The sequence below is a fragment of the Buteo buteo genome, chromosome 26 (genome assembly GCF_964188355.1).
Source record: "Buteo buteo chromosome 26, bButBut1.hap1.1, whole genome shotgun sequence".
Taxonomy (NCBI): Eukaryota; Metazoa; Chordata; class Aves; order Accipitriformes; family Accipitridae; genus Buteo; species Buteo buteo.
The window spans coordinates 13,877,231-13,902,977 of NC_134196.1; the positions used below are offsets into that span (position 1 = coordinate 13,877,231).

At 36.1% G+C, this 25,747-nt stretch overlaps 1 protein-coding gene across 4 annotated transcripts in view; it reads right to left on the reverse strand.

The window, feature by feature from the left end:
• Nucleotides 1–1,334: 1,334 nt before the first annotated feature.
• Nucleotides 1,335–25,747, reverse strand: part of TBC1D15 (TBC1 domain family member 15) — a 35,378-nt gene continuing 10,965 nt past the window's right edge. For 2 of the 4 annotated variants that reach the window (XM_075058133.1, XM_075058135.1), the window contains exons 5-17: nucleotides 25,201–25,411; nucleotides 19,863–19,965; nucleotides 18,708–18,905; nucleotides 17,028–17,156; nucleotides 15,057–15,160; nucleotides 14,658–14,752; nucleotides 13,103–13,219; nucleotides 10,175–10,275; nucleotides 9,349–9,448; nucleotides 8,878–8,975; nucleotides 4,003–4,119; nucleotides 3,355–3,441; nucleotides 1,335–2,693 (exon numbers count right to left, since the gene is read on the reverse strand). In XM_075058133.1, coding sequence (XP_074914234.1) covers nucleotides 2,487–2,693; nucleotides 3,355–3,441; nucleotides 4,003–4,119; nucleotides 8,878–8,975; nucleotides 9,349–9,448; nucleotides 10,175–10,275; nucleotides 13,103–13,219; nucleotides 14,658–14,752; nucleotides 15,057–15,160; nucleotides 17,028–17,156; nucleotides 18,708–18,905; nucleotides 19,863–19,965; nucleotides 25,201–25,411 — 1,667 coding nt within the window. In that variant the 3' untranslated portion in view covers nucleotides 1,335–2,486. Of the gene's footprint in view, nucleotides 2,694–3,348; nucleotides 3,442–4,002; nucleotides 4,120–8,064; nucleotides 8,308–8,877; nucleotides 8,976–9,348; nucleotides 9,449–10,174; nucleotides 10,276–13,102; nucleotides 13,220–14,657; nucleotides 14,753–15,056; nucleotides 15,161–17,027; nucleotides 17,157–18,707; nucleotides 18,906–19,862; nucleotides 19,966–25,200; nucleotides 25,412–25,747 lie in introns of those variants that run through there. The other 2 variants (XR_012654499.1, XM_075058134.1) reach the window with 2 other exon arrangements.

Genomic DNA, 25,747 nt, shown 5'->3' on the forward strand with positions numbered 1-25,747 from the left:
CAGCCGTCGTGATCATGATTAAGGCCTCTCACAGTGTCTGCAGTCTCAGCTTAGACCAAATCCTTCCCTCACAATCAGAAACGCTTTGGTGGAGGAGGAGGTTCCTCTCGATTTCAACTCTTTGCAAGGCTGCCTGTCAGCAGGAAGGAAACTACAGATAGCGAACGGCTGCAAAGGGCATTTCATCTTCTTGTTGAGAAGCGGAACAAGCCTACCTACTCCAAGCTTCCACAGCAGCTGCTCGCTGTTAATTCAGGAGCAACCTTCTCGTCCTTGACATCCGAGTGCTTAATACGAAAGGAAAAGATCAACAACTATACCCAAAAAGGAAAGGCAAAACTTTAAGGGCTGGTAGTTATTTCTTAGCAGCCATAGCTGTAATTCTAAGAAATGTAGTGCTAACAAGTAACAGAATTCCACTTAAATATGCTTTTCCTAAGCATTTGAATATTCATGTTCAGTCAGTTACGATTTTCTTCAAGAATTTAGTATGTTGCAAATAATTTTGTGGCTGCATATCCTGAATAACTCAGAGCCATGCATAGTTAATTGACAGACTTGCCCATTGCATTTATCAGTTTTAGACACTTCCCTCCCCCCTTCTGTAGTCTCATTTTAACATAATTTCTGACAAAAACATTTTGCAAGTACACTTCAAAGTGAACTAGGTACTCCAAAAATACTGAAACTGACTTGCTTGGTATATTGGAACCAAAGTGTTGGTTACATAAGTTCTAATGCCTTTATGTATTCTACGCCACATTAAATGAACTGCCAAGAAGCACAATGCTCAACAGTGAACAAAGGCATGATGCTTCACAGTAATTTCCTGGACAGGAAATGAAAGGCTATAGATACGCCGAGCCGTGAATCCTTGACTCTTACCGCATAAGACTCCTCTTATTAACTGATGAGAGATAGCACACTGACGATATTAAAACCAAAAATCTATACTGATTCAGCTCTCCACTGTTTGTTCACAACTGGTGAGAGAAGTTTATTCGGGTCTCAAATTATTGTAACAACTTGATTTATCTATTAAAGCCTTTTTATATTACTTGTATTTGCTTTAGATGGTACAAATAACATTTGTAAAAGTAAACTGCTCCAGAAGAAAAGAAAGCTCCGCCATATCCCACACATCAACAGCCTAGAGATGAAACACATGTTCCCCTCTGTAATAAACAAGTATTCCCACTGCTCTTCATTACTCACACATGCACAGTATCGATGGACTAACCATCGTTAGCTGTCCCCTCTATCTCATGTTCTTACATCAACAACCAGACAACTAGATTTTTTTCTCTAAATATGATTTAATTAAAAACACTAAATCAGCTTTGATTTTTATTTTATATATGTACAATAGTTACCAAATAATGAATACACTGAATCAGTTATGTTAAATTTCACATAACGTCAAAGGACATCAGCATGGCATGGAATAAACTCACACTGCCTTTTGCATATACAAAAAATGCATTAATGTTAATTGTGATTACTATTTTGGTTTGTGGGTTTTTTTTTTATAACCTGCTTATTAATTCTCCAAATAATCTTGGCATAAAAACAGTGTAAGTAGTTAATTGATCAGTTAATATATTAGCAAAGATAAACATTAGTAAAGTTTGCAAGAAATCAATTGCAAAATTACCTCAAGTGTAGAACTGAATGTATTCACATGAAAGTTACCTTCGGTTAGAAAAGTTTTGAAAAAGAGCCCAAGTTGGAACTGTGCATTAATTTGGTCAAACTGATTCATATGAATGAACAGTCAAGTTTATTCAGATATTGAAAATATGACTATCCTTTTAGTATTCACAAACATTTGTGTATATAGTGTGTGTAGGTGTGTAAATATATATATGCATATATAAAGTGAAGATATGTTAATGTAAAAATATACTGTTCATCCACTCCCAGTTACACAAAATTCAGTATTTGGACATTAAACTGTGTAAGTATAAATGTCCACTTCAAATCTACATTCAACCAGCAACAAATACTTAGAAGTATTTTTGTAAACATTTGAGACAGGGAAAACCCATTCATTTACAAAACGATCCTTCTTTAACACATGAGCATCTCTTCATCTTGAAAATTTTGTACAGCAGCTTCAGCTGGCCTATTATGAATCTGCTCAAATCAAAGAGCTCACACTTTGATCAATATGTGTGAAAGCTCAGCAAATGCACCATTTTCAAATTCATTCTTAATCACCATCCATTTCCAGTTCACCAGCAAAAAGAAAATGCACTTGGCTACAAAAATATTAAGGAATGTTATTGAAAACAAAAGGCTATTTTGGTAGAAGAAACTACAAAAATAGTTGAGTCATGTTGTAAAGCTTTAATGCGAGAGCATTACAGTACAGATTTTCTTTCCAACCTTAAAGCTTAATCAACACCAAATTTAAATATCCATCTCTCAAGTGCTTGAAAAAAACGTGCTCAGTAAAAGTCTGTCTTCAATTTAACCAACTGTAATTACGCAGGTGTCGAGCTCTGCGTCTCAGACATCTGTTGAGTGCTGTCTCTTGTTCCATTGGCAGCAATTACAGGTGTTGAGACACTCTGGTATAATGACGTAGGACAACTCAACACAGCTCCACTTTCATCCTCTCCAGTATCTGAATCTGGTGTTACAGAACTGCTTTCTATTCCCAGGATCTCACTAACTGCTTGAGGCAATTCCTAGAAAGGAGAAGGGGAAAAAATATAAACCTTAAAAAACACTGTTATTAAATTTAAAAAGTTAACAGTAAGGACACCCCCCCCCCCCCCCAAGTATTTTTTCTTTTGAATTTAGCTGTACTGAAAGCATCTCTCAGCATTAGTTCCATTGAAGTTACCAGTGTCTGGATCTGCTTTTCAAAAAGACAAAGAGGACAGGCTGAGGAATCAATTCCTAATCAGCAATATAATCTTCATTACAAAAATAAAAGTCTAAACAACTATTATAATTACACTTCATGTTATTGAAATTAGTTTTATTGAGTGACGACTGGTTTCTGCCTAATAAGTCTGGTATGCTTTCAGTGCAACGCACCTTTCACCTCATCTTTCTCAAGCACACTGAACATCAAATTACTTGTACTGAGGTTATCTAGTAAGACTTAAGAAATCATGACCAAAAGGCATAATCCAGCTTTCCCCCAGTGAACAATATTACTCTATAAAATTAAACACTCTTGCTTATAGACTTTTAGAATATAGGTGCTGTATAGATACAGCACATCCTTTATCACACCCAGGCATTTAGTTATTTCGCAAGTCATACATGTATAATTACAGCCAGCTACATACTGTTACTACCTATAAACGCTCACAGTAGAGATATTTAAAGTATCTTTACCTTGCAATTCATCATCTGCATAGAAATTGCTTCTGCTTTGCAGAGTATATATTCCACATCAATTTTCATAGACAGTTCATTGATATGCTAAAAACACATTCACAAAGAACAGTAAGCGTGATAAATGGTAAACATGCTTTGTTGTAAAATACACTAATACTGTACTGCACTGCTAATAAGTATCACTTTATAAGCTTGCCCCTTAATCTATGAAGTGCTAAACATATTCTATTTGCTTTGACAAATGGGTACTGAAAGATGCAGTATGCAACAGCTGGCTTTCACCAGTATCCAAGATCTGCAAGAGGAATCCATGGTACTTCTAAATGTGACAAACTATCTAGCTGTCCTAGGTACCCCCCAGCTCACATTTTCAAAGATATAACTAAGATTACAGAAGAAAAAGCAAAAATTAAGATTAAACATATTAAGCAGTAGTCTAAGGAGGAGAACAGTTTTCTATTTGTTAATGATCTTATCACTAAACACAGAGATCAAATAAATGATTTTGAAAGCACAGAGGACATTCACTTCACATTTAACCCTTCACAAGATAGTACACACCTTTTCCTCAACATGAAATACAAACATATTGCATTAACACCAACAAGTTAATTAATATTTAAATAATACTTAAGAATTTAGTACCTTCAATATTTCATTAAAGCCGTAGTGCTTGTCCATTATTTGCTGTTTTTCAGATTCTAAGATAGCACAACAAAGAAGAAGATGAAAATTCTGGCAAGGCAATTCCGTCCACATGACCTGTTAAAATATGAAAACCACTTTTGAGATGCTTATGCTTTTCCTCTGAAAAGAAAGGCAATCCTTGGAAAATAAGTGACCCCTCAAGCTGAGTGGCTTAACTAACAATAAGCTATTTTTGAAGGCAACCAAGTATTTGTACAATTATTTGAAATTTTTCTTTTAGCTAATTAGTGACAACTGCAAGTATGAGTCACTAAACACTTATCTTGTTCTTTAAGACTTCTGTGCCTACCAGGTTGTCCCCTCTAATGCTATTAAGCTGCCTGAGCTTGCAGTCTTGTGAATGTGTGCGTTCTGCGTCAGCCCATGTGAAACTCTCCTACTCAAAATTACTAACTACGTGGAAGTAAATAAAACTAACAAATTGTGTGGCTTAGCGTGTCTGCATTAAGTGTGAAATGGTAGAATTGTGTCATGGTCAGCAATCTCTCTAAAAGAATCTAATGGTTATAAATAAGGTGCCAAAGTTGTTCCCAATCCCCCCACTACAAGAGCCCAAATACATGTACATGCAGGTGTTGGGGGTGGGTGGGTGTTACTTTCTGACTGCAGACACATCGGCTTTTGGTCCCACAGAGGCCACAGATAATCATTCTCGAGTTCACTGGGACTGAAATGTGCAACCTCAGTATTAATACTCTATTTTAGCATGTTCATGAGAGTCAAATCTTTAAAAAAAAAAGTGTTGGAAGAGAATCCGTGTGGTGGGCAGAAAGCTGGAGAACAGTTTTGACAACAGAACAAAGGAAGAAGAAAACCAAACATTGTTTGCATAAATTAGTCTGACATACAGATAAAGGGATTTAAGTCAATGGATTTACTCTCAAAAAAGGCAGGTAAAAAAAGCAGGCTCATGAAGATTCAGTTTTACTTCATTAGTAGAAATTTTCTTGCTTCACTATTGATAGAAAACGGCCTTAAAGCTCAACAAAAGCTTACTTATACTTGAACTTTTATCACTACTACATGTAGCCCATAAACAGAATTTCATAAATCAAAAGATATCCAAACCAAGTTCACCCCAAATAAAGTGCAATTAATCTTCAATGTTTCAATTCAGATTCAATTCACTCAGTCCAGAACTAAATTTGGTATCTTTTTCAGGTATCCAATATTTTGTTAAAGCACTCTCTCACTCCAGGAAAAGGTCTGGAATGTAAATAGGCTGATAAATGGTAACAATCATATGAAAATGCCTATAGTCTACCAAATACAGTCTGTCCACACACTATTGGGTTTATTTTTTTCACTCATACTTCGTAAGAAGGAAATATTGACAGCTGTACATGGATTTGGTTCAACATCAAGTTTGCATGTAAAGAGAGCAAGCTACTGCCTACACATTTCCAGTACACTCAGACTCTCATGGTATGCATACTCTGAATCATCTACAACAATCACTAATGAAGCGTATCAGACAACAGGCTGCCTCTTGCCATTAAAGCTAAACCAGAATACAGATGATGGAAACAGGGTATGGGGGAAATTGAACCAAAATATAGATCTGTATCACAGTTACATTTTTATAGACATTAACAGAGTATTTAACTTTCCTATCTACACTTTAATGCTCTCTTACTGACATATTTACTTTAAGAAGTATTTGCTTCAAGCTGTAACTTCAGTGGAAGCTGGATCTGGCTTCAAGAGCAGAAAAAAACCCCAAAATACTAACAAGGATGTTTACAGACATTCTCTCCTCTGTGAGGAAAATTAGCAGCTGTGACCAGCTGCTAACACCAGCTGCAAAAAATTCCAGTTTTTGCCACCATTTCTGATACACCTTTCAAAGCCTGGAGCAGAGCATGCACTTAAGCTTAAGTATGTAACCATGTAACAGGAGCACCACAAAGTGCTTGGAAAATGATGAAAGAAAAACAGCATTTAAGTTAAGAATATAAAAATACACCACTTGACTGCAATAACTCTTGTCCTCCTATGTCTTTCTGATAAAGCCACACAAGTAAGGACTCATTTGTTCTAGCGCTACCTCAGCATCCATGAATATCTGTAACCAATACTAGCATATGTGTAATTTATCACTAGGTCATTCTCGTTTTATGCTATGTGAGCTGTACTAGGTAACACTGGAGATAAGTGTGAGCTAGCTGTGTCATTTTGTTACAGAATTTTTCTTCTGGGATTCTTCTTTTTCTACCCCGTCTTCCTGCACCACCTTGAGAATGAAGCAGCTCAATATGCAAAGGAAAGATTAAGAGCTGGCTGGAATTAGCAGGTAATATTCTATGTCCCTCCAGTGTGAAGGAGGGCTGAGCTGCTTTCAGTTTTGGGACATCTAAGCAGTGATTCAGTATGCTGTCTATCCGGGCTGAGTCTAAGAGACACTGCTAAAATGTAGTACAAATAATCCCACTCACAGACAGAGCTGTTTAACCTGCATTCATATTTCTGTAAAAAGGTGTTGCATAGAGCATTGCAAGTAACCGCAATCACGTAATGTGTCTCAACTTACCCCAACAACGTGGAATGCCACCTCCCCAGCGGTGCACTGCCTAGCACACCCTGCGGTACCATAACCACCCACATTTTCTACCACAATCTGATTATTATGGCTCTTGCTCAGGAAATGGGAGGGCTTGGTTTTAGCCTCTACTCCAGCTGATAGGGACTGGCATCTCCCATCCCTAAGGTGAATGTCTATTTTATTTATTTATTTTTTTATTGAGATAAAACACTGGAAGTCATGAAGCCAGTGGCAACGGAAAAAGTATCCAATGCTACCTTAGTGGTTGAGGCAACTCAGAGGACAGAAATGCAGATCCAAAAGAACACCCTGAAATTCATAGGTTAAGACCGAAAAAGCCCCAGAAGTCCTGGAACCTGGGACTGGAATCTTAGGTGGTACTTCCCCTTCTTCCCATTCTACCCTCTGCAATGGTAACATCACCTTCAAATGGGTTCCCTCAGTTCATGTGCTATTACAAAACAAACAGCACATGAATTTTGCTCAGACTGAAATACCCTAAAAGCAGCTCGTTTCTCTTTACTGATTAAAGAGGAAAATGGTCTCCTGTACCTATAGCTTGCCTTCGTAAATCCCACATACACACTCCACTGATACCAATGAAGTTGCATAGCTGTGAAGAGGGAAGAAAAAAAAAAACCAAAAAACAAAACAAAACCAAAACCAAACCACTGTTGCAAGCTGGACTTCAACTGTGACAAAGGTGACACTAGCTTTCACATTAAAACATCAACATAATGCCTTAGTTTGTTTTAAAAAGGAAAGCAAGATATCCCCTTTCCAATGCCACATCTCCTAACAAAGAAATTAAATACTTGTAGTAAACATACATTATGATGTGCTAAAAGGAACCTACAAGACTAGGTTTCCATCATCTTCCTAAGACAGAAAAAAAATATACTTAAGAATTAGAAATATAGTGTGTTTCTTTTCTGTATGCATGTGTATACATGCATTAAAGCAGAGGTGATAAAAACATGCTAGCCTGAGACTATAAACTATAAATAAAAGTACTGTTGTCATCAATTTAAAAAGAAAAATTAGTCTTTAAAAAAAATACTGAAAAGACAACATAACACTGAGGGGAGAAAATGAGATGGCTGAATTTTTTTCCCCAAAATTATTACCATTTATAACTTGGAATAAGAGAATTCTTTTGGGTTTGTATATTTTGGTTCCTTTATTTATGAATGTTATTCATAAACTTTTTAGTCCTCTTCAGTTAAAATATCACCTCAATACTCTATGATAGTAAATTCTACCAACTGATGATAACAAGCTAAAAAAGATTTACTTTAGACAGTTTTAAATACTGGTCCTCCTCTTTATGTGACTCCTTTTTCATTAGTGGAAAAAGTGAATAAAAGCGTCAACATTATTTTTCATCATACCAGAAACAACATTATTTTTCATTATAGTACAAATTTTATGCATCTCAGTCCTGTTCTTTTCATTACCCTTCTGTTCCCCAGCACAGCTCTATGTGATGTTATGTCCTAGAAAATACTCCTTCCATTCATCTGAACATTTATTCTCTTGTTTGGGAGTTTTCAGTGGATACTGTGCTCTTCTTAAATGCATCTTAGACAATAAACCTGTACTGTTGACAGACTTCTCAATTTTCTTGGAACAAAGAATTAAAAGGGTGTTCAACAAAAATGTTAGTTCATCTTAATTACTCCATCTGATCCCAAGATCACCTAAATAAAAAAAGATCTCATTAACCTGGAATTATCAGAGCTCCCACATTTTCATGTTTTACATTATGTTATTTGGCATCATAAGGCCTTATCATGAATCTGACATCTGACATCCACTATCCCCTTTATGGTTTTGGCTAACACGAAAACTACCCTGCCAGTGCTTCATTGCACTTAATCTATAAAGTACTACAAATATCAAGGAATTAATCAGACACACACACACAAATGCTATTTCTTCTAGCATAAGCTCTTTTCCATTAAAAGTTAACTGGTACTCTCCACTTACTACTTTCACTTAAGAGCCTCATCTGAAGGATCCTGTCCAGACCTTTTTGAAAAGCCAATTTATCCCCACTAGCTCTTGTAAGTATTTTTTCATTAACCTCCCAAGTTGTTGTTTAGGCTAAACAGACAAAACATATGCTAATAAGTCCTCACCTCATTCCACTGATTCAGTTTAAAAAAAAAAAAATCCATTAGAGTATTAACCACTTTGCAGAATGATCTGTGCTTTTTGTTCTAAAGTAAAAAGACTGCTGGGGTTTTTGTGATGAAATATCTTCTTACCTCCCAGAGTCGAAGAATATCTTGAAAGCTAAATTCCCTTTTAAATCTGATAAGAAGCCATCGGAAGCAAAAATAAAGGTAGCCTGAGTCTTGAGATTCTAGGAATAAGAGTGTTACATTTCATAAACACCAAATTTGGTTAAGACAACAGGGAAAAAAAAAACCACAACAAAACCCACATACTTTACAGGCACACAATCATACTTTTTTTTTTTTTTTTAAGATGGTAGCCCCTTTTCAGAATCAAAGATATTTGCCAGAGAATGGTATATTTTTAAAATCAGTAACAAGATGACCCTGTTTTTCAATAGGCATGGAGGCATTATTGAAATCTTTTAGACATTATTAATTTACAAGTCCTGTATTCATAGAATATTACTATTGGAATTACATTTAAAGACTGGTAAGGATATCAGTGCACATAAAATGCAACAGGTTGTTTTAGTTGTTGTGCATGAATAATACACCTACCTAAATAACTGCAAAATCCACTGTCTAGTAAACGAAGCAAAGTACTCAGCTGAATTAGTTGTGTCTTCATACCCTGCATCTGTTCTTCAAAATTCTGATGCTGGATGGAATAAAATATTAGCACTGTCATTTTTATTAACCCAATGATAATTTTGAGCTTTACAGCTATTTTTAATTTTTTTTTTTTAATTTTGTTATTGCAACAGTGGTTGTCATTCTTCAGGCATTTAACATACGGACAGTTAACTGTACTTCCATCTAATGAAATGTCTGCCTTTTACTGAAAGGTTTAACTAAAGCAGTGAACTGTGTTTCTTCGATAACACTTTTGTATGTAATAAATGATATTTTAAATCAGCCTATGCTCTGTATCTACAAGCAGCACCGCTGCACTCAAACCAAAAAGACAACTTTTTTTTAATTCTCATACCAGTCACATTCTGTTTCACCACATGCACAATTCATAAAAGCTTCAGTTTGTGGAAAGTCTAAATTGCATTTAACAAATGCCAAAAGGTAAGTATGACAGGGAACCATTATCTTTGACAAAACCTGCTAGAGGACTCCTGATTAATACGAATTTGTCTATGATGGCTCTGAGTTACTCTGGAATTTCCAAGGAGCTGAATTTGTCTATATTGCATAGTAATAGTATCACAAACCCACCATAATCTGTGTCAATCAGAAAAAACTTATTGACTTCAAACATAAGATGATTGCTTTAAAAGCATTCAAAAAAACCCAATGAAGTTTATAAAATAAAGTTAACCTCAAATATTATCCACAGCTTATCTGTTTACATGGGCTAAAAAAAGCCTTATTTTACCATTTGATCCATGTATGATACAAAGCACCAAAAGGCATCTACTTCATTCTCCATAACATACAAGAGAGGTGAAAGCAAGTCGCTCATCCCCTGGACATAACCTTTACGGAGAAAAATTAAAAAAAAAGCGAATAGGAATTTAGTTGAACTCAGCAGTCAAACAGTAATTTTTCAAGTGTGTTGAAAGACTGAGTGAAACAAGTGTTTGTATTCCAAGTTTGTACAGATGCTGTAATTTCCAGCTTAACCACCACTAAAGACTTTTTTTTTATTAATAATAACCAACATCCAGCAGATCTAACAAGATTTAGCCACGTTTTCTGCCAATCTAAAGAGAACATAAGACAAATGCATTGTTTTTGCAGTTGTTAAAATTCGTAGAAACTGAGCTGACACCAGAATAATTTTCAGTAAAAATAGTTCCCATTTAGAACTCAGAAGAAGCATATATTGATATTTTAAAGAAGATTAAACATATACCTTGCACCATCACAAATACAGACTCATATTTATTCTCCTCTCCATCTGTAAATGGTTGCTTTCTTCCATACATTTAAAATCTTTTAATGTCTTCCCACTTTTTTTCCCCCAACTGAAGATTTTCTTTTTAAATAGATTTGAGGAAGAGATGTTGAGTTTCAATCCCAAGAAAACATATGGTGCAATAGCTTTTATAAAGAAAATTTCGCACTTAACATTTCTTATTCCTGGCACTGAATATGCTTGAAGGATTCCTGTATTTAGGGAAGCAGGAACTGTTCTGCTTTGATGGTATTTTATATACACTAAAGCCTAAGACCATCTACGTAACCAAGCAGTCAACCACAAAAAAACCCTACTACCTATCAAACTGGGGAAGGGGATTAACAGCAAAGTATTGCTTGTGAGAAGCATGAAAGAAACACATATCCAGACCCAATTCAAGAAGTGTCTTTAGGTTTCTGTGCCCAGAAATGGCGAATCAAGCCCACGTGCCCTAAAAAGCACCTCACCTGCCTTATAAAAGCTTACATTTAACTGGAGAATAAAATGCCCATTTTTAGAGCATATCACTTTTACAAATAGCTAGAAAATTTTAGTTGCATACAAAACATTTTCAAAATTTTATAGCTTTTTAATGCCTCTTCCAGCTTCCTTATCTGTAATTAACAGCCCAATTAAGAACAGAGGACAAGGATTTTTAGAGCTCACTTTTCCCCTTCTTCCTGACTTTTCCAACTACCTTATCACTGATGCTCAAGTCAGCTTATCTACAGCCCTATATCTGCTGACCTCCTTAAGCAAGGGAGAACATGATTTATGTGTATGTCTATCATCAGTGGTTGGTTTAACATGACATGACATTTATCAGTTAGACTCAAGCTTGGCTGATTCCATTTCTTAATGATGTAATTATAACTGAATAACTGAAAAGAGGATTGGAGTCAATGACTGTGAAATATGGAGCAGGTGTGAGAAGAAAAACAGAACAAGGAACAGAAAACAGGTAAATAATTAAAAGGTCAAAAGAAAAAAAAATGTTTTATTCCTCACACATTTAATACGATAGCCAATTAAAAATAAATGCAGAGAAAATTCTGTTCAAGACTGGTTTTATTCTTTAAGAGACCTTTAAACTGTTTCATTAATGCAGACTTGAGGAATTCATTCAGAAAAACATTGCATTAACAGTTGTTCTGTCCCCTCTCCTATCCGGCAGTTTGTGGCATTACTCAGATCTCTACAGCTGCTGTTGAAGGATTAAGAGTAGCATTATATCAATGCTTGAGTAGCTTAGAAGCCTTGGACAGATCCAATGTCAAATGTACTATATTTCCATTATTCTTGCTTGTTTATAAAACAGAAAACTTGTCCACTGCATACATTTAAGCCATCTAAACAATGTTTTTAATAGAGTGGGTGGTGAATGTGCTTTAATTTCACTTATATGTCACTGCGTGTTAACGCAGGTTGAAATGTGGAAAGACACATGGAACAGAGCTACATATTTAAACAGCCTCAATCAGTTTTAGTTTTTCCCTTCTTTTTCAAGCCAAAGATCAAGTCTCTCTACAGACTTGACAGAAAGGACAAAAGCTAAGAAGTACTACAGCTCTGCAACAAGTTTACTAGTGATTAAAGATTTGTTCCAACTTCTTGCCTTCAAAATCTGGCAAGAAGTGGGCTTTTAGAATTCCAACACTTTTCTGAGATAGAATACCAAAAAAAAAAAAAAAACCCACACAAGTACACAACAGCCAAATGCCATGGCAGGGGTGGACGGGGAACCAACTAGAAGTATCTATTCTTCCCTCCCTTCCAAGACAATTAACAGAAGCCAAGACTTAGACATCTCACATACACTGCGATTAAAGCAAGACGTTATATGCTCTTCCTTCTGCAACAGATGTGTATGCTAAAACGTAATTTTTGACAGACTGTTAAGTGTACTCCTCAAGAACCAGCTTTTAAAGTATTCATAAGAACACCCATGTTTACAAACAGCTGGTTCAGCATGCTGGGCTTTAATTACAGCAGTGGCAGCTGGTTTATCATTTTTATTGATATTTCAGTCTTAAAAATGGATATAGCACTCAAGCTCCAAAGACCCAAACCCATTTAAAACTCTGAAAGCAAACTTGCTTCGATTCTAAAAACAAACAAAAAGCCCCAACACAACAGTAGGGCTATGGTGAAGACAAACTGCCACTTAATTCCCAATCCCACCTCAGCTGATGAATTCAGCTGCCTGTGACACACATCAGACAGAAGAGAGGAAGAAATAGGATGAGAAACTGAACAAAGTTATCTACATTATTAAAATACAAATCTTGACATTTACAAAAAGCATTGTAATCAATACAAGTTCAATTGTATTAACAGGCCTTAACATAAGCAAAGCTGCGTATCAGAAACTAAAAAAGGCTTTTACAGAGGAACAGAACTTACCTAAGTCAAAGTCATACATGCAATAGGTCATCAAAATATCATGAAGTAAAATCAATCCTGGATTATCTTCACCTTCGTAGAATTTATTGGTTCGATCTGTCCTGTTTACATCTTTTTCTAAGAAAACAGTTCAGATTTAAAAACATTTTCAAAACCAGTTCTACAAAGCCACCATCAAATGAATTCAGAATGTTTTTAAGCTGCTGCTTTTTTCCTCAAACATTGTTGCAAGGCTTTGAAGTGTTTAAGACAACTGCATAACTGAATGTCATTTCAAAATAAAGAATATTTTAAAAGAAAGACAATCCTTCCTGTCTGCAATAAAAGGATTTGCTTATAAACAGATTTTAAAGCTTTTTGCTTTTTTTTTTTGTTGTTAATACTTTTCATGGAAAAATTCCTGATTATAGTTCAGTGAAAATGTTTTACGCTTACAGGGATTAAGAACAATTTTATGTGAGTTAGCTATGCCATGCCATTTATGAATACTTATGCAATGCAGCATAAGCCATAGTAGGAAAGTTACTACATGATCACCTCAAAGACACTGTGACAGTTCATGACAGCATGTTTATAGATTCTGTTTAACAAGTTCCTATTAACTCAGTGAGCTGAAGCTGCCTGTTTCATCAGGCAGTTTTCATGCCTCCAACATACCAAGCACACAGCATACTCTTTAATAATGTAAAATTCAAGACTGATGTATTGAAATATGCAAAAATTTTAGTGCACTTTAATAAAACGAGTATTCTGGAGTTTTGGATGTATTTTAGAACATAAGCTTAATATTGTCATTTACATCTCAAACACTTAAAATGGAACAGAACTGCTTCAACAGAACCAAAACATCAGCCTTTTTTGAACTCTGCATATTATTTTTTTTCCTGTTAACACACACACTCTCTAAAAAGGTAGTTTACTAATCTACTAAGATTTGACTTTCTAAACCGTTTCAGCTTGCCTGTTGAATAACTGGCTGAAATAAGTTTAGTCTAGGTCTCAGAATAACACAAAAATCTTATCCTGTCTCCTGAAATAATTATTTAGTAATCCTAAACATTGCTGCCCAAATCTCACTACCAAAGAGAACTGAGGACACAAACTGCTAATCATCATCAGAACTTGATGAAATTTTTAAAAGTAGGTATAAAACCCCACAAGTCAGAATGCATGTATACAAATACCTGTCAGAAATTTTAAAACATAAACAGACATGTTTTCACATTCTTATTGTATGTCATTATTTTAATGACATTCCCAGTAAAATTACATCATGAAATAACATGAAATAAAGAGCTTTTTGTATTAAGTAAAGGAAGTTAAAAAATCCAGCCATTCGGTTACAGTAATGTGTAAACCTCTGAATTACTCTGGTTAGGAAAGTTTTAGTATTAAGTATGTAACAAAGTTTAGACACCACTGAAAACAGCAACATGTTAGTTTTTAATGCCTCTTCATACAGGTTACTCGGAAGGTTGCATTTTTTCAACTTCACATTGAATTGTAAGAGTGTGTGAATTTGTACAGTTAGGTATGTTTCTAAATCTAAATTTACCTATAAGACTCCGGTAATCTCTTAATCTTGAATTTCGTTTTTCCTGTTCCTCACTGACAGATTTCCACTGCAGTTTCATCCTGAAATATTCGTCCCTGAAGAAGAAAGATAATTCTGAAACCAAAGCATGCTCAATTATTACATTTCTTTTTTTTTATTTAAGCATTCATTCATTCCATTTGTTCTTTGGCATAAATGGGATAACAACACCCTGTTTATATCATATTTTTACTTTAGTATGACAATCATTTTTAAGAAAGTCTCACACACTTCTTTGCATTCAATGATCTTTAGCAGCTGTCTTTCAAGTTTCCCAAAAGCTTTCTACATCACTATATGCCTTAGGAAAAAAAAGCAGCTTTTTGATTTATTTTGTAACAAAACCCCCATTGTACTCACGTTTTCCTTTTTTGCAGACTTGCTCTCTCTTCTTTAGTGCTATTCCAAGGAAAATACCCCAAAAGAAATTTCCATGCCTCTTTTCTTAAAGTGTGGCAGAGACCCTAGGGAAAAAATGGATATGAAACATTAACAAAGACTATTTCAATTTTGTGAGGAAACATTCCTATAGTGATACAACACTTCTTAAAGTAAAAACTTAAAAGAGAATTTTTATAAGTAAGCTTCTTTTTACATTGTAGTCAAATCTTATCTGCTAACTAGGTATCACACTTGGAGGAAAGGGGAGGAAGAGAGCATGATTAAGCAGAAAACTGTAGAAGCACTGGATTCATCCTTAGAAGATAAAAAAGAAACTTCACAAAAGATTTTTCTTCCTATATTTTTGCTTCACTGCTGGAAATAAAAACTTTATGGGCATCACAGACTTTAAGAAGCAAACAAAACACCCTTAAAATTTATATATTTAAACACCATGCTGCTTAACTGCCAAACTTCTGGTCTCGCCACAAATTGATTTTGAGCACTAGACTTCAATTTATTTATTTTTTTAAACAAGTATTTTCATCTAACAAGACATGGCCAACATGCAGATGAATCTTCCAAGCAATCAAAACCACTGGTGTCCACCCAAGGACACTATTGTCAGAAGTCTTTCCAAGTAATGCTCATCATTTTTAGATTACAAAAATGTGCTAGCTGAATTATATCCCACTTGCATCAAAAGAGTTTCTTTCAACTCCTCCAACATAGTCGTGAGAATGAGGCACTTCTGCTATCAGACTCCCCAGTTTGCCAGTCCAAGGCTAGCTTGATTCCTCATTATATTTCTTCATTTGCCATCAGATTAAGGCAAAGAAGATGGTGCAGCAAATAGAATCAACCACTGCAAAAACAAGTAGCAACTGGAACTCTTCCAGTAACAGGCAAACAGTTTAAGAGAGGCATTTTAACTGTTTTCTTTAATGAGGATCTGCACTTAATGTACTGGAAGTTATTGGGAACTTGAGTCATAAATAAAATTGAGCACCCACTCAATGCAAGTGACAACAGAAGTGACAGGGAAATGGGCTACTGGAAGAAAAGGTTTGTAGTAATTCTCATGATTGCAGAAGGGTCAGGTCCTTAACTGGGCACCTCAGGCACAGGTATGTTAAAGAACAGTCACAGAAATTGAAAAGGGCCTCAGTTTCACTCTACCCACTTCACAGTGCATTATTTAATATGTATAGGTCTTTAAAAAACCTGTAATATCAATGTTATCATTCACTACTTCTGCTCAAACTCCAAGAATGCAAGACTGCATGCTTGCAAACATGCATCAACAGGTGCACAAAGAATGCATTAACGCAGCTGGATTCCCATCAAAAAAGGGAAATACTGAAGTAACATTAGGTAGAATAGCTACAGGACATAACTAAAGTTTTCAAAATTTCCATCACTCAGACTAAATTCACATTCATATTGCAAAAACCCTCCATTCAATTAAAAGAAAAAAAAAGTCAGCAAAAGTGTTTAGGACTGCTCTGATGAGGGCCACATCCAGGCAAACTGCTGCACAAAGAAAAGAACCTTTTTTTGGAGAAAGATAAGAAGAAACCCTCAAAAAGAAAAGAATAAACCAGATATCCTAACACTGAAGCACCGGTGTTTTCCTGAAAGGCACTTTGATTTCTCTTCTTTATCACTTAAGCCTTTGTGTTTTCAACTCTCTCACTTTAGCCAGCCACCACAAGATCTCTCTTCTCTCCTCGTAGAGCACTTTGTATGGTTGCAAGACTGCTGAGGTATCTGATTAGCATGAAATCATGCTTTATGAAGTCTCTCCAACAATACTGAGTGGCTCATGCTCAAAGTCCTGCACAAAGCATTACAAGTGTAATGAAAACAGCACAACCATGGTTTGGGAAGGAAAGAAAAAGGGGCCAGAATCAAGCCATAGGTCTTGCTGACTTTGGAAAAACAAGTTACCCCTTTGAATATCAATTGCTTTATGTAGTCGACATTTAAAATTCTTCCTTCAGAATCCATATTCTTAGCCCATTCTTCAGCTGACACAGGCTCTCTTCTACTAACTTCAGGCTGTTTTCCTAGATCAATCTGAAACACACACAAATATGTTATATGAATCCCACTGAAGTGCTTTAGTAGTTTTAAACTGCACAAATAGTACTAAGTTTGCCAGTTTCTTACATTCGGTGCAAGTACATTTTCACAGGTGCATACCTCAGTCAGCTACTGTAAGGATCTAAGGCTGTGTCCACATTAGCAAGTAGTGTGGACCAACATAAGCAGATCTTTAGAGCAAGACACTCTGTGCTGAGAACCTGGGTACACATTAGTATTTCAGATTTTGGAGGAGGATGCACATGTGTGTTTTAAATAACCTTCTACCCCCACAAACACCTCTGTGCTAGCTTCCCATGGACTAAAAGCCTCTATGCAACTGGCAATGTATTAGGTATGTGCAACACAGCAAACAAGGACAATACAGAGCTTGACTTCTAAAGCACATTCTTGATACACACTAACATATCTTAAGACAGAACTGAAAAACAACTTGGGTTCAGAGATGCTTGGCCCACACAGATGGCACAGTGTGACTGAAAGATCAATTCAAGTACATCACCCCTTAAAAAAACCCCAAGACTGTATGTGCTTTCAAGAACTCCTAACATCCACCAAAGTTTCACAGTTTGTGCTCAGTCTCTCTCAGCTCCCAAACTGCGCATTTAACCACAGCAGAATTCAGCAGACAGTAATTCCTTACTTTTTAAAAATATTTCGATGATGGCAACCACCAAGTCAATTTGTGTTTCAACTCTATAGAAGTCTAAGGCATTTGCCAGATAAAGACATACAGGTCAGTGTTATTTTCAGTATGTAGCATTTGTTATACTTTCTCTCATTGATAAAACAACTGATTAAGTGCTAGGCAGCAAGTTCTTAGAATTACATAGTTCATACAGCTATTGCTAAGATATTAACACTATTTTGAACTCAAGAAAAAAACCCCCAACATTCAAAGCAGTTTAACACTCTAAAAACATGTAAGCTGCTTAAGTAGTAATCACAAGCACTTAAAAATAAACCTTATCCACCTATCTGTAAAAGACACCAACAGGAGCCCAAAGTGATTCATGATCCAATTACAAGTTCATTCTAGCTTTGGTTCAAGTCATACATAAACCTCTACATTTATACACCCTAGACATTAATCATCCCGTTAAATACTTTGGTTTAATCTTCTTAGCCCTCTTAAAACAAACTGCAATGTTAAAGTGATTAGCCAAGAAAGTTGGTTAACCTGCATACCCCAATTTTACCTAACATAGCTCACTCTAACTGCAGAGGAAACACCAAGCACGAAATGGGTGACTTCTCAGGGCATTGACTAAGATAACGATAATCCCCATTTCAGTAATGACAAGCTTTCTTTCAAAGCAGAACTCATATTTGCAGGTATAAAAATGACACAGTCTAGAAGTAGCTCATGATAATCTTACTCTTGTGAATAAATGGTAGGGCAGCATATGCCACAATCTCCAAGCATAAACAGTACAGCTCACCAAGCTTCAAGTCATACCATTCCTTTAAAGGTGTGCATAAAAAGAATCAATGCATCTGTATCATATTCATTTACACACTCACTCGTGTAATGACTTCAAATCCTGGTTCTTCCTGCTGATTTATCTTCAACCCTGGAATAGCATCATTGAGAAAGTCTGCCATTTCTGATGGTGGTCGCCTTTGACTTGAAGGGTCACTTAAGCGGAAACTGTCAAAAATATAGTTTGTGACTTTGGAAAATCTTCCCATTGTTACTGTGTATGGATCTTTCTTCAATTTCTGTGTTATCACAAGGAAAACAAGTAAAATACAAAAAGCCTCAGATTATTTGGAATTCTTGTGCTCAAAGAAAGCAAAACAACAGGAAGAATATTGTAGGTCTCACAGTTATTGAAGTTTCATGTATTAGTAGTTTCATACAGTACATTCATTACATGATCAAAAGAAGATATCTTCAGTATTAAGGCAATGCTATTGATTGATTTGGAAGATTGGATAGCAGTATGCTCAGTAAGCCTGACCTACTTTCCAGTAATTAATGCCACAAAATATCTTCCTTTTGCCTAGCTTCTCTATCTTCATAGAGAAAATGCATCTTGAATCATCATATACTCTGCTAGGAATCTCACACAAAACTTGATTTGACAACTAAGTCCAGAAACTAATGTAATTCACTCATGAAGATTTTCTTTAACTAAACAAATCAGTGGATCAAAACTCTGGCCTCATTCAAATCACTGGAAATTTTGCTGCTGACTTTCATGAGTCCACAAACACCACCCAAATGATAAGCAGCTTTAGTATAAAAAACAACTCTTTTAGGCAATATTGCACTCTGCTGCTGTATTTCCAGCACCCCTTCAAAACTGTCAGACAATATCAAGTTAAAGAATATTTAGTCAAGTAGAATTTAGAAAATTCTAATTAATACATTTTAGTAACTCCTCTAAAATTTTTCCTTCTTTTGCTTTCTAAAACTATCTGTACCTAAATGTATAGAATCACAGACAACATTAACTTGAATAGGTTTGAAATACTACCACAGGGAAGTTAAGAAATTATTAGAACACAGAAAACAACTTAGAAGTAAGTGTACTTTCTATAGTAAGCACCTGTTTTCAGATATAATCAATGTTTCTACAATGGCAATGATTCAGGGAATATTTGTATGACATGTTAGGGTGGGATTTTTTAATAAAGGTCTTCAGAATAAAAAAAATCAAAGATAATACATACTTGTAATAAGCCATATGATGATTCATCAAAGAGATTTTCAAAAGACTGAGACAGAGACTTGTTCTGAGAATTCACGAGAAGAATCCGTTTATCCTGTGGAGATCTGCAATAAAATTGAAAAAGGGTTTCTGTAAGTACCACCAGTTTTTCCTGAAAATGTTTTTAGAACATTTACTGTTTTTTGAAGTCACATTTCGGGTTTTGTGCAAAGCAAGCAGGTTTGATGCAAGATCACTCTTAATTCTTGGCACAAGTTCACAAGTTAATGCATTACAAAAGACTTTCATTTTTCAAAAGATTAGTCATCATCACATTCATTCTGAATTGTATTCTTCGAAAAATCATGATGCTTTTGAGAAATTACTCTGAAGATAGCTTTTGTCACCCACATGTAAATAAAGTTTTCTTCAACTATAGTTTTCTGTATTTGACAACAGACAAAAAAAAGAGATGACACAGGAAAGGAAATTTATTGAGACATGGTCAGCCTTAACACAATATATGCTGAAACTCCTTTAACATGACAGAGGAAATGAAAAGAGCCCATGTCACCATATGCAGTTAAGGAATTCTTTCTACCAATTAGTAAAGCTTACATTAAGGCACCCTGTAAAACATTACATAAAGGAATACAAACTGCTTTTCAATGTATGAAAGCACATCAACAAATTTCTAACAGTATTACAACAGCTACTGTCAGAATAACTCTAAGATTCATGCTGATAGGAGCTTAAAAAACACCACAGCCATTGTATTGTGAAACAGAACCATCTCAGTACAGCCCTGCAAATGTATTTCTGTGTAGAGTCCCAAAGCTACATGAACACAAACCCCGTTTGGCCTAACTCACTGTATTTGTACTCTCTTGTATTTCAATATAACATTTGCTCCTCCGACAGGCTTGCACAGGCAGATGGAAACAATAACAACAAAGACTGTGGAACCGTGCTGCTCCCAGTATTTAATCTGTTCTTTTGCTCTCATCCCCTGCCCCCAATCACATATTCTCCCCTCCTCCAGCACAGATACCCCATCAATTCATGAACCAGCTCCTGAATCACCAATTTACAGCTCAATATGTGACACAAGAGAACAGCTCAGAAGCCAGGCTGACATTCAAGCCACAGAGTTGGTAGCTAGGCAGGGGAAGCCAAGCACTTTGCCATCTGACTCTAATCCATCACACAGACTTACGTTTATAAAATACCTCTCTCCTGCTCTCCCCCAAAGTTTAAATCCACTATTTCTAGTCTTGAAAGAAAAGTTACTTTTATTTTTATTAGTACCTGCATCACCTACCATGTTATTAAAGTCATAGATAAGAACTTTAATAAGCCTTATCTCTCTCCCATTCCAACAGGACAGGACACCGTTAACACTGACGGATATGAAACGCAACAAGAGATCTCATTTTGAGACAGCCAGACACCACAGTCATAGTTCTAAGGCAGCAACGGTTAATGAAGCTCAACTGGCTTTTGCTAAAAAGCAGCACAGGGGCAAAGGCTGAGTCATGTATTATGTTTGCCTTAACTAAAAGAACGAAAACTTTGCACCACATCTCCATTTTAATTAAACATTTTCTCTGGACAGACAGCTGGGTATCAACAGCTACTTAGGTAACGTTCAAAACAATTTTGTGAGCTAGACACTTTATTAAACACTTACTCATAATCCTGCGAGTTAGAAAGTGTCATCCATACACGCAGTGTTTTCTCAATATTATACTGGCACCACCAAACTAAGAAACACATAATCTTTACAGCAACAAATTACAAATATTTTGTTTGAGTTTAGCCATTTCACACACATACCAATTTCAGCAATAACGTGACATTTTATAAGGAATGGTGTTAGAGAAGGACAAAAACTTTTGAGCTGATAGGAACAGAGGAAGAAAATACCCATGACAGAAAGGTATTTTAGAGAAAAGCTAAACTTCATGCCTAAACATCAATATCCTATGTATTATAAACTAAGAGGTTGGGATGACAAGTAATTATGCTGCCACATATTTGCTTGTGGCATCCAGAAAGCTGAGTAAACACCTTTTCCTAAAAAAAGTTGTGAGCTTAGATACATCATGTACAAAAGCATGATGTATATGGTATAATGGTAATAACCATTAGGAAAAAATAGAAAAAACAGAGACTGAAGTCTGCCATTTCCACAACTACAAGGCATATTTGTTCTTTCCTCTTTCCTTAAAAAAAAAAACCACCATAATTCATAACTAGACCACAGAAAAGAATTTGGTGCCAGAAGCAGACCGGAACTGGAAGAGAGGAATCTAAGTAAGAAAACCAAAACTGGAAGTTCCTGCTCAGCTCAGTGCTTAACTTAACTCAAATTTAATTTCCATAGCTGCCTCAGCTTTTTGCTTTAAAGTTCCCAAAGTACCTGCTATTGAATTCGTCAATGCTTAGAACTGTTTGAGGTGACAATACTAAGCAGCTCAGCACATCCTGAATGCTTGAACATCACCTCAAGTTTCCCTGTCTTACCTTAGCAGGGAACTCCACCTAGCAAGCGTTCCTGGACACCCCAGTGCACAGCTGCTGGGTCAGACTGCACTAACCCTACGCCACTGCCTTCTTTTAAACACAGACACATAAGAACATGACTACCTCTCTTTGTACAGTTTCTTCCACACCTGACAGCTACTGTTTTGCACTGTCTGAAGAGGAACGCCGACATCAACTGGCAACAGGCTACAAAAGGCAAGAACTAAGAATCCAATCCACTGGGTCAAATAAAGGAAGAATGGTAAGTGCCCACTCACTCACCGCAGACTACCTGAAAGAGACAGTGCTTGAAACAGGAACCAAAATCACTACCTACTTAATTTTCATTCAGTGACTCACCAATAAGCATTAATTTTACATAGCAATGTGAAGTATAATTATTTGCTGCACATGACTCAGTAAAACTGGAAATAATGCCTGTTAGTAACACAAACTGTCTAACATTATGTGCAGTAATGAACTGACAACCAAATGCTGGGCAGAACTTAGATGTCTGACTTAGAGGAGCTCAGGTGTCCAACTTCATAAAATGGTTTAAGGTATTCTGCTATGTTAGCTTAGATTGCTGCTTTTCTAAAAACTTTCAACCACTAAGTGAAAAGATACAAAAAATTTCCTGAATATGAAAAGACAAAATAACTTGTTACATAGCAGAGCAGTATCTTCTTGCAAATATTTTATGCCTTTAAGCAAAAAACACGAAATATAAAATAAGCTTAGGCCAGGTGTCTAAACATTAAATACATGGAACTCCACGAAAATTAATGCAGGTATAACTACAGATCTGTAGTTGCAGTACTCCATTTTAGTTATCAACTTTCCTGTTGCTTATTGCTTTTTATGTGTACACACACACACACACATCTTCAAATAATAAGCTCTTTAAATAGTGGCAATTAAAAAAACAGCAGCATGGACTCGTTAGTTGTAAATTCCTTTTATTAAAGCCTCAAATGGACTAACTGGAAAGAAGGCATAAGGGAAAATCTTCATCTAAAATTTTCAAGTTTCTAGTTGAGAGTTAATCACAAGAACAAAGTTTTGATTAAGTCAATGCAAACCATTTTGCTACACTGTCAAATGCACTTACTAGGCCTACTTAAAACTTGGTCCTGTTCATTAAATACATATTCTGTGAATTAGTTAGAAAATTTGAAAGACATTGCTGCAGTACACAGGCAACAGATCCCATAGATAAGGTATAAAGCTTTCCATGACTCATCATACAACACAGGTGTTTTTCCAGTGTTTGCTACGTAGATTGCCTCAAAAACCTGCCCTAGCCTACCAGCAACTAGTCAGAAGATATCCACAAATAAGTAAATGCAGAGCAGTATGCTCAAAATGGAACAATTTCCTTGGGGGGGAAAGGGGAGTGAGGTGGATGTATGGCAGGACAACAATAGTCCCCTGTGCCTGCATAAGTAGTGAAATTAGGAAACAAAACTGAAGGAGGTTTAAGGAAGAACTCAAAGGGAACCTAGAGAAAAAACCTCAGTATTTAAGATGACATCATCCAGGATTTCCTAATCTACAGTTGTACAGAGAACATTCTTATTTACACCTTTATCTTGTCCCCCTAATAGCCTCTCCTTTGGCCTTCTTGACTTTTGCCCTTAAAAAGCTCACATACAATGCTACAGCCAGTACCATTCCACCAACTGGTCACACTGACCATGCTACCTTCTCCAAGCAGTTGACAACTTCTGATTGTCACCAACTCCAACACCACATCTTGACACTGCCAAAGCCTTTCACAAACCGGTTCAACGAATACACAATCCTCATGTCCTATTGGCTTACTCCCAGCCTAACAGTATTACTGGGCAGCAGCCTTCCCTACTTGTCGAAGGCAACTCTGACCTCATTGATGCCACCCACTGTGAGAAGAGCCCTCTGTAAGGATTCCCACAGCCATTTCACTGTCCACCTTCAAATCTGTCATCAGATTATTCTATTGCCAGTGATGACACTGAAACACTTTTGAAAACAGAATACCTGTTACACTGACGTTACACCTGTAATAGCTGTACCTGTTACACGTCACTGTTTCTTCACGCTCTACCTACTCTTATTTACCCTGTTGCCTTCTTAAATTATACTTATGCCCACATGGTGAGAGCAGAACATGTTATTTTATTCTGCATTTATGCTATGCCAATCAAAAAGGCTTCTATCCAAGTGAAAAACTTGGAGGTAATACAATATAAATACACAACAAACCCCAAGTATTTAACACTATGGTAGGGTTTAATTATGTTTACATTCAGAAAGATGATTTGAAGAGTAAAGATCAAGTGTGAAACATTCCCCATGGCAAGAAATGACAGGGGAACAGAATTCTGGGGGAAAACATTTATATATAAACTGATTTAGTTGACAGTACTGTAAGTTACCTCATACACTGATGTTGATACTCAGATATTTCACACAAAGTAAAAGATCTCAAATTTTAACACAAATTATCCGATTTAAGATAAGTGGTTCATGAAAAAGGATTTAACTTTACACTGAGCGTTCGTGAGAAGCTTCTGTACCCACTAGAGGGAGCTACTAAGGTATTATGGAGCTAATAACACTTCAATAGATTCTAAGCTATTTCATAAATTGATCCAACAATTTTAAAACTTCAGCCTGCATACCAAATGCGTATGTGAAAATGCAGTTTCAGTCACCTTGAAAATTGATTCCACTAATAAAAAAGGGAAGACAAAATACATCAGGAAGCATTAATCTGAAATTCCTTACAGAATTTAACAAGTAAACCAATAATCCATATTTTACATCAGAACTAAGAGTTGTCTGATACTTACTCATTCAGCACAACATGCTTTTCAAGGCATTTAATCAATAGTTTGCTATCTCCATGATGAAAGTGAAGAGCTGGAAGCTTCACATCATCCTTCAGACAGAACACCAAATAAGACCATCCCATGCCTTCTTTGTTTCGTTTGATTGATTTCAGATCTGTCAAACTGAACAGGAACGACCACTTGCTTTCTCCATTTGCATGAGTTGTAGCATCTTAAAAACAAAATTACCACGTGACTTTAGTTTGACTTCCAGTGTTAGTAATTACAAATGCATCGTATGTGTTGCTATTCCTAAAAAAAAAAACCAAACCACAAAACCCAACATTGGTTCTGATAATAAAATGTATACTGTAACTACTGTAACTGCTCTTTCTGGATTTGTCTTTGTGCCTCCTCATCTTCTACAGACTTCTAAAATAATGAGTATGTCTACCAGACTGTTCCCCTGAAGCTGTGCCTACAGTTTATAAAAGTGATCCAGCAGTTAAATGCACAACTGCTGTCTCAAATGCCAGCAGCAAGCTGAATCCCACCAGCATCTCCACCA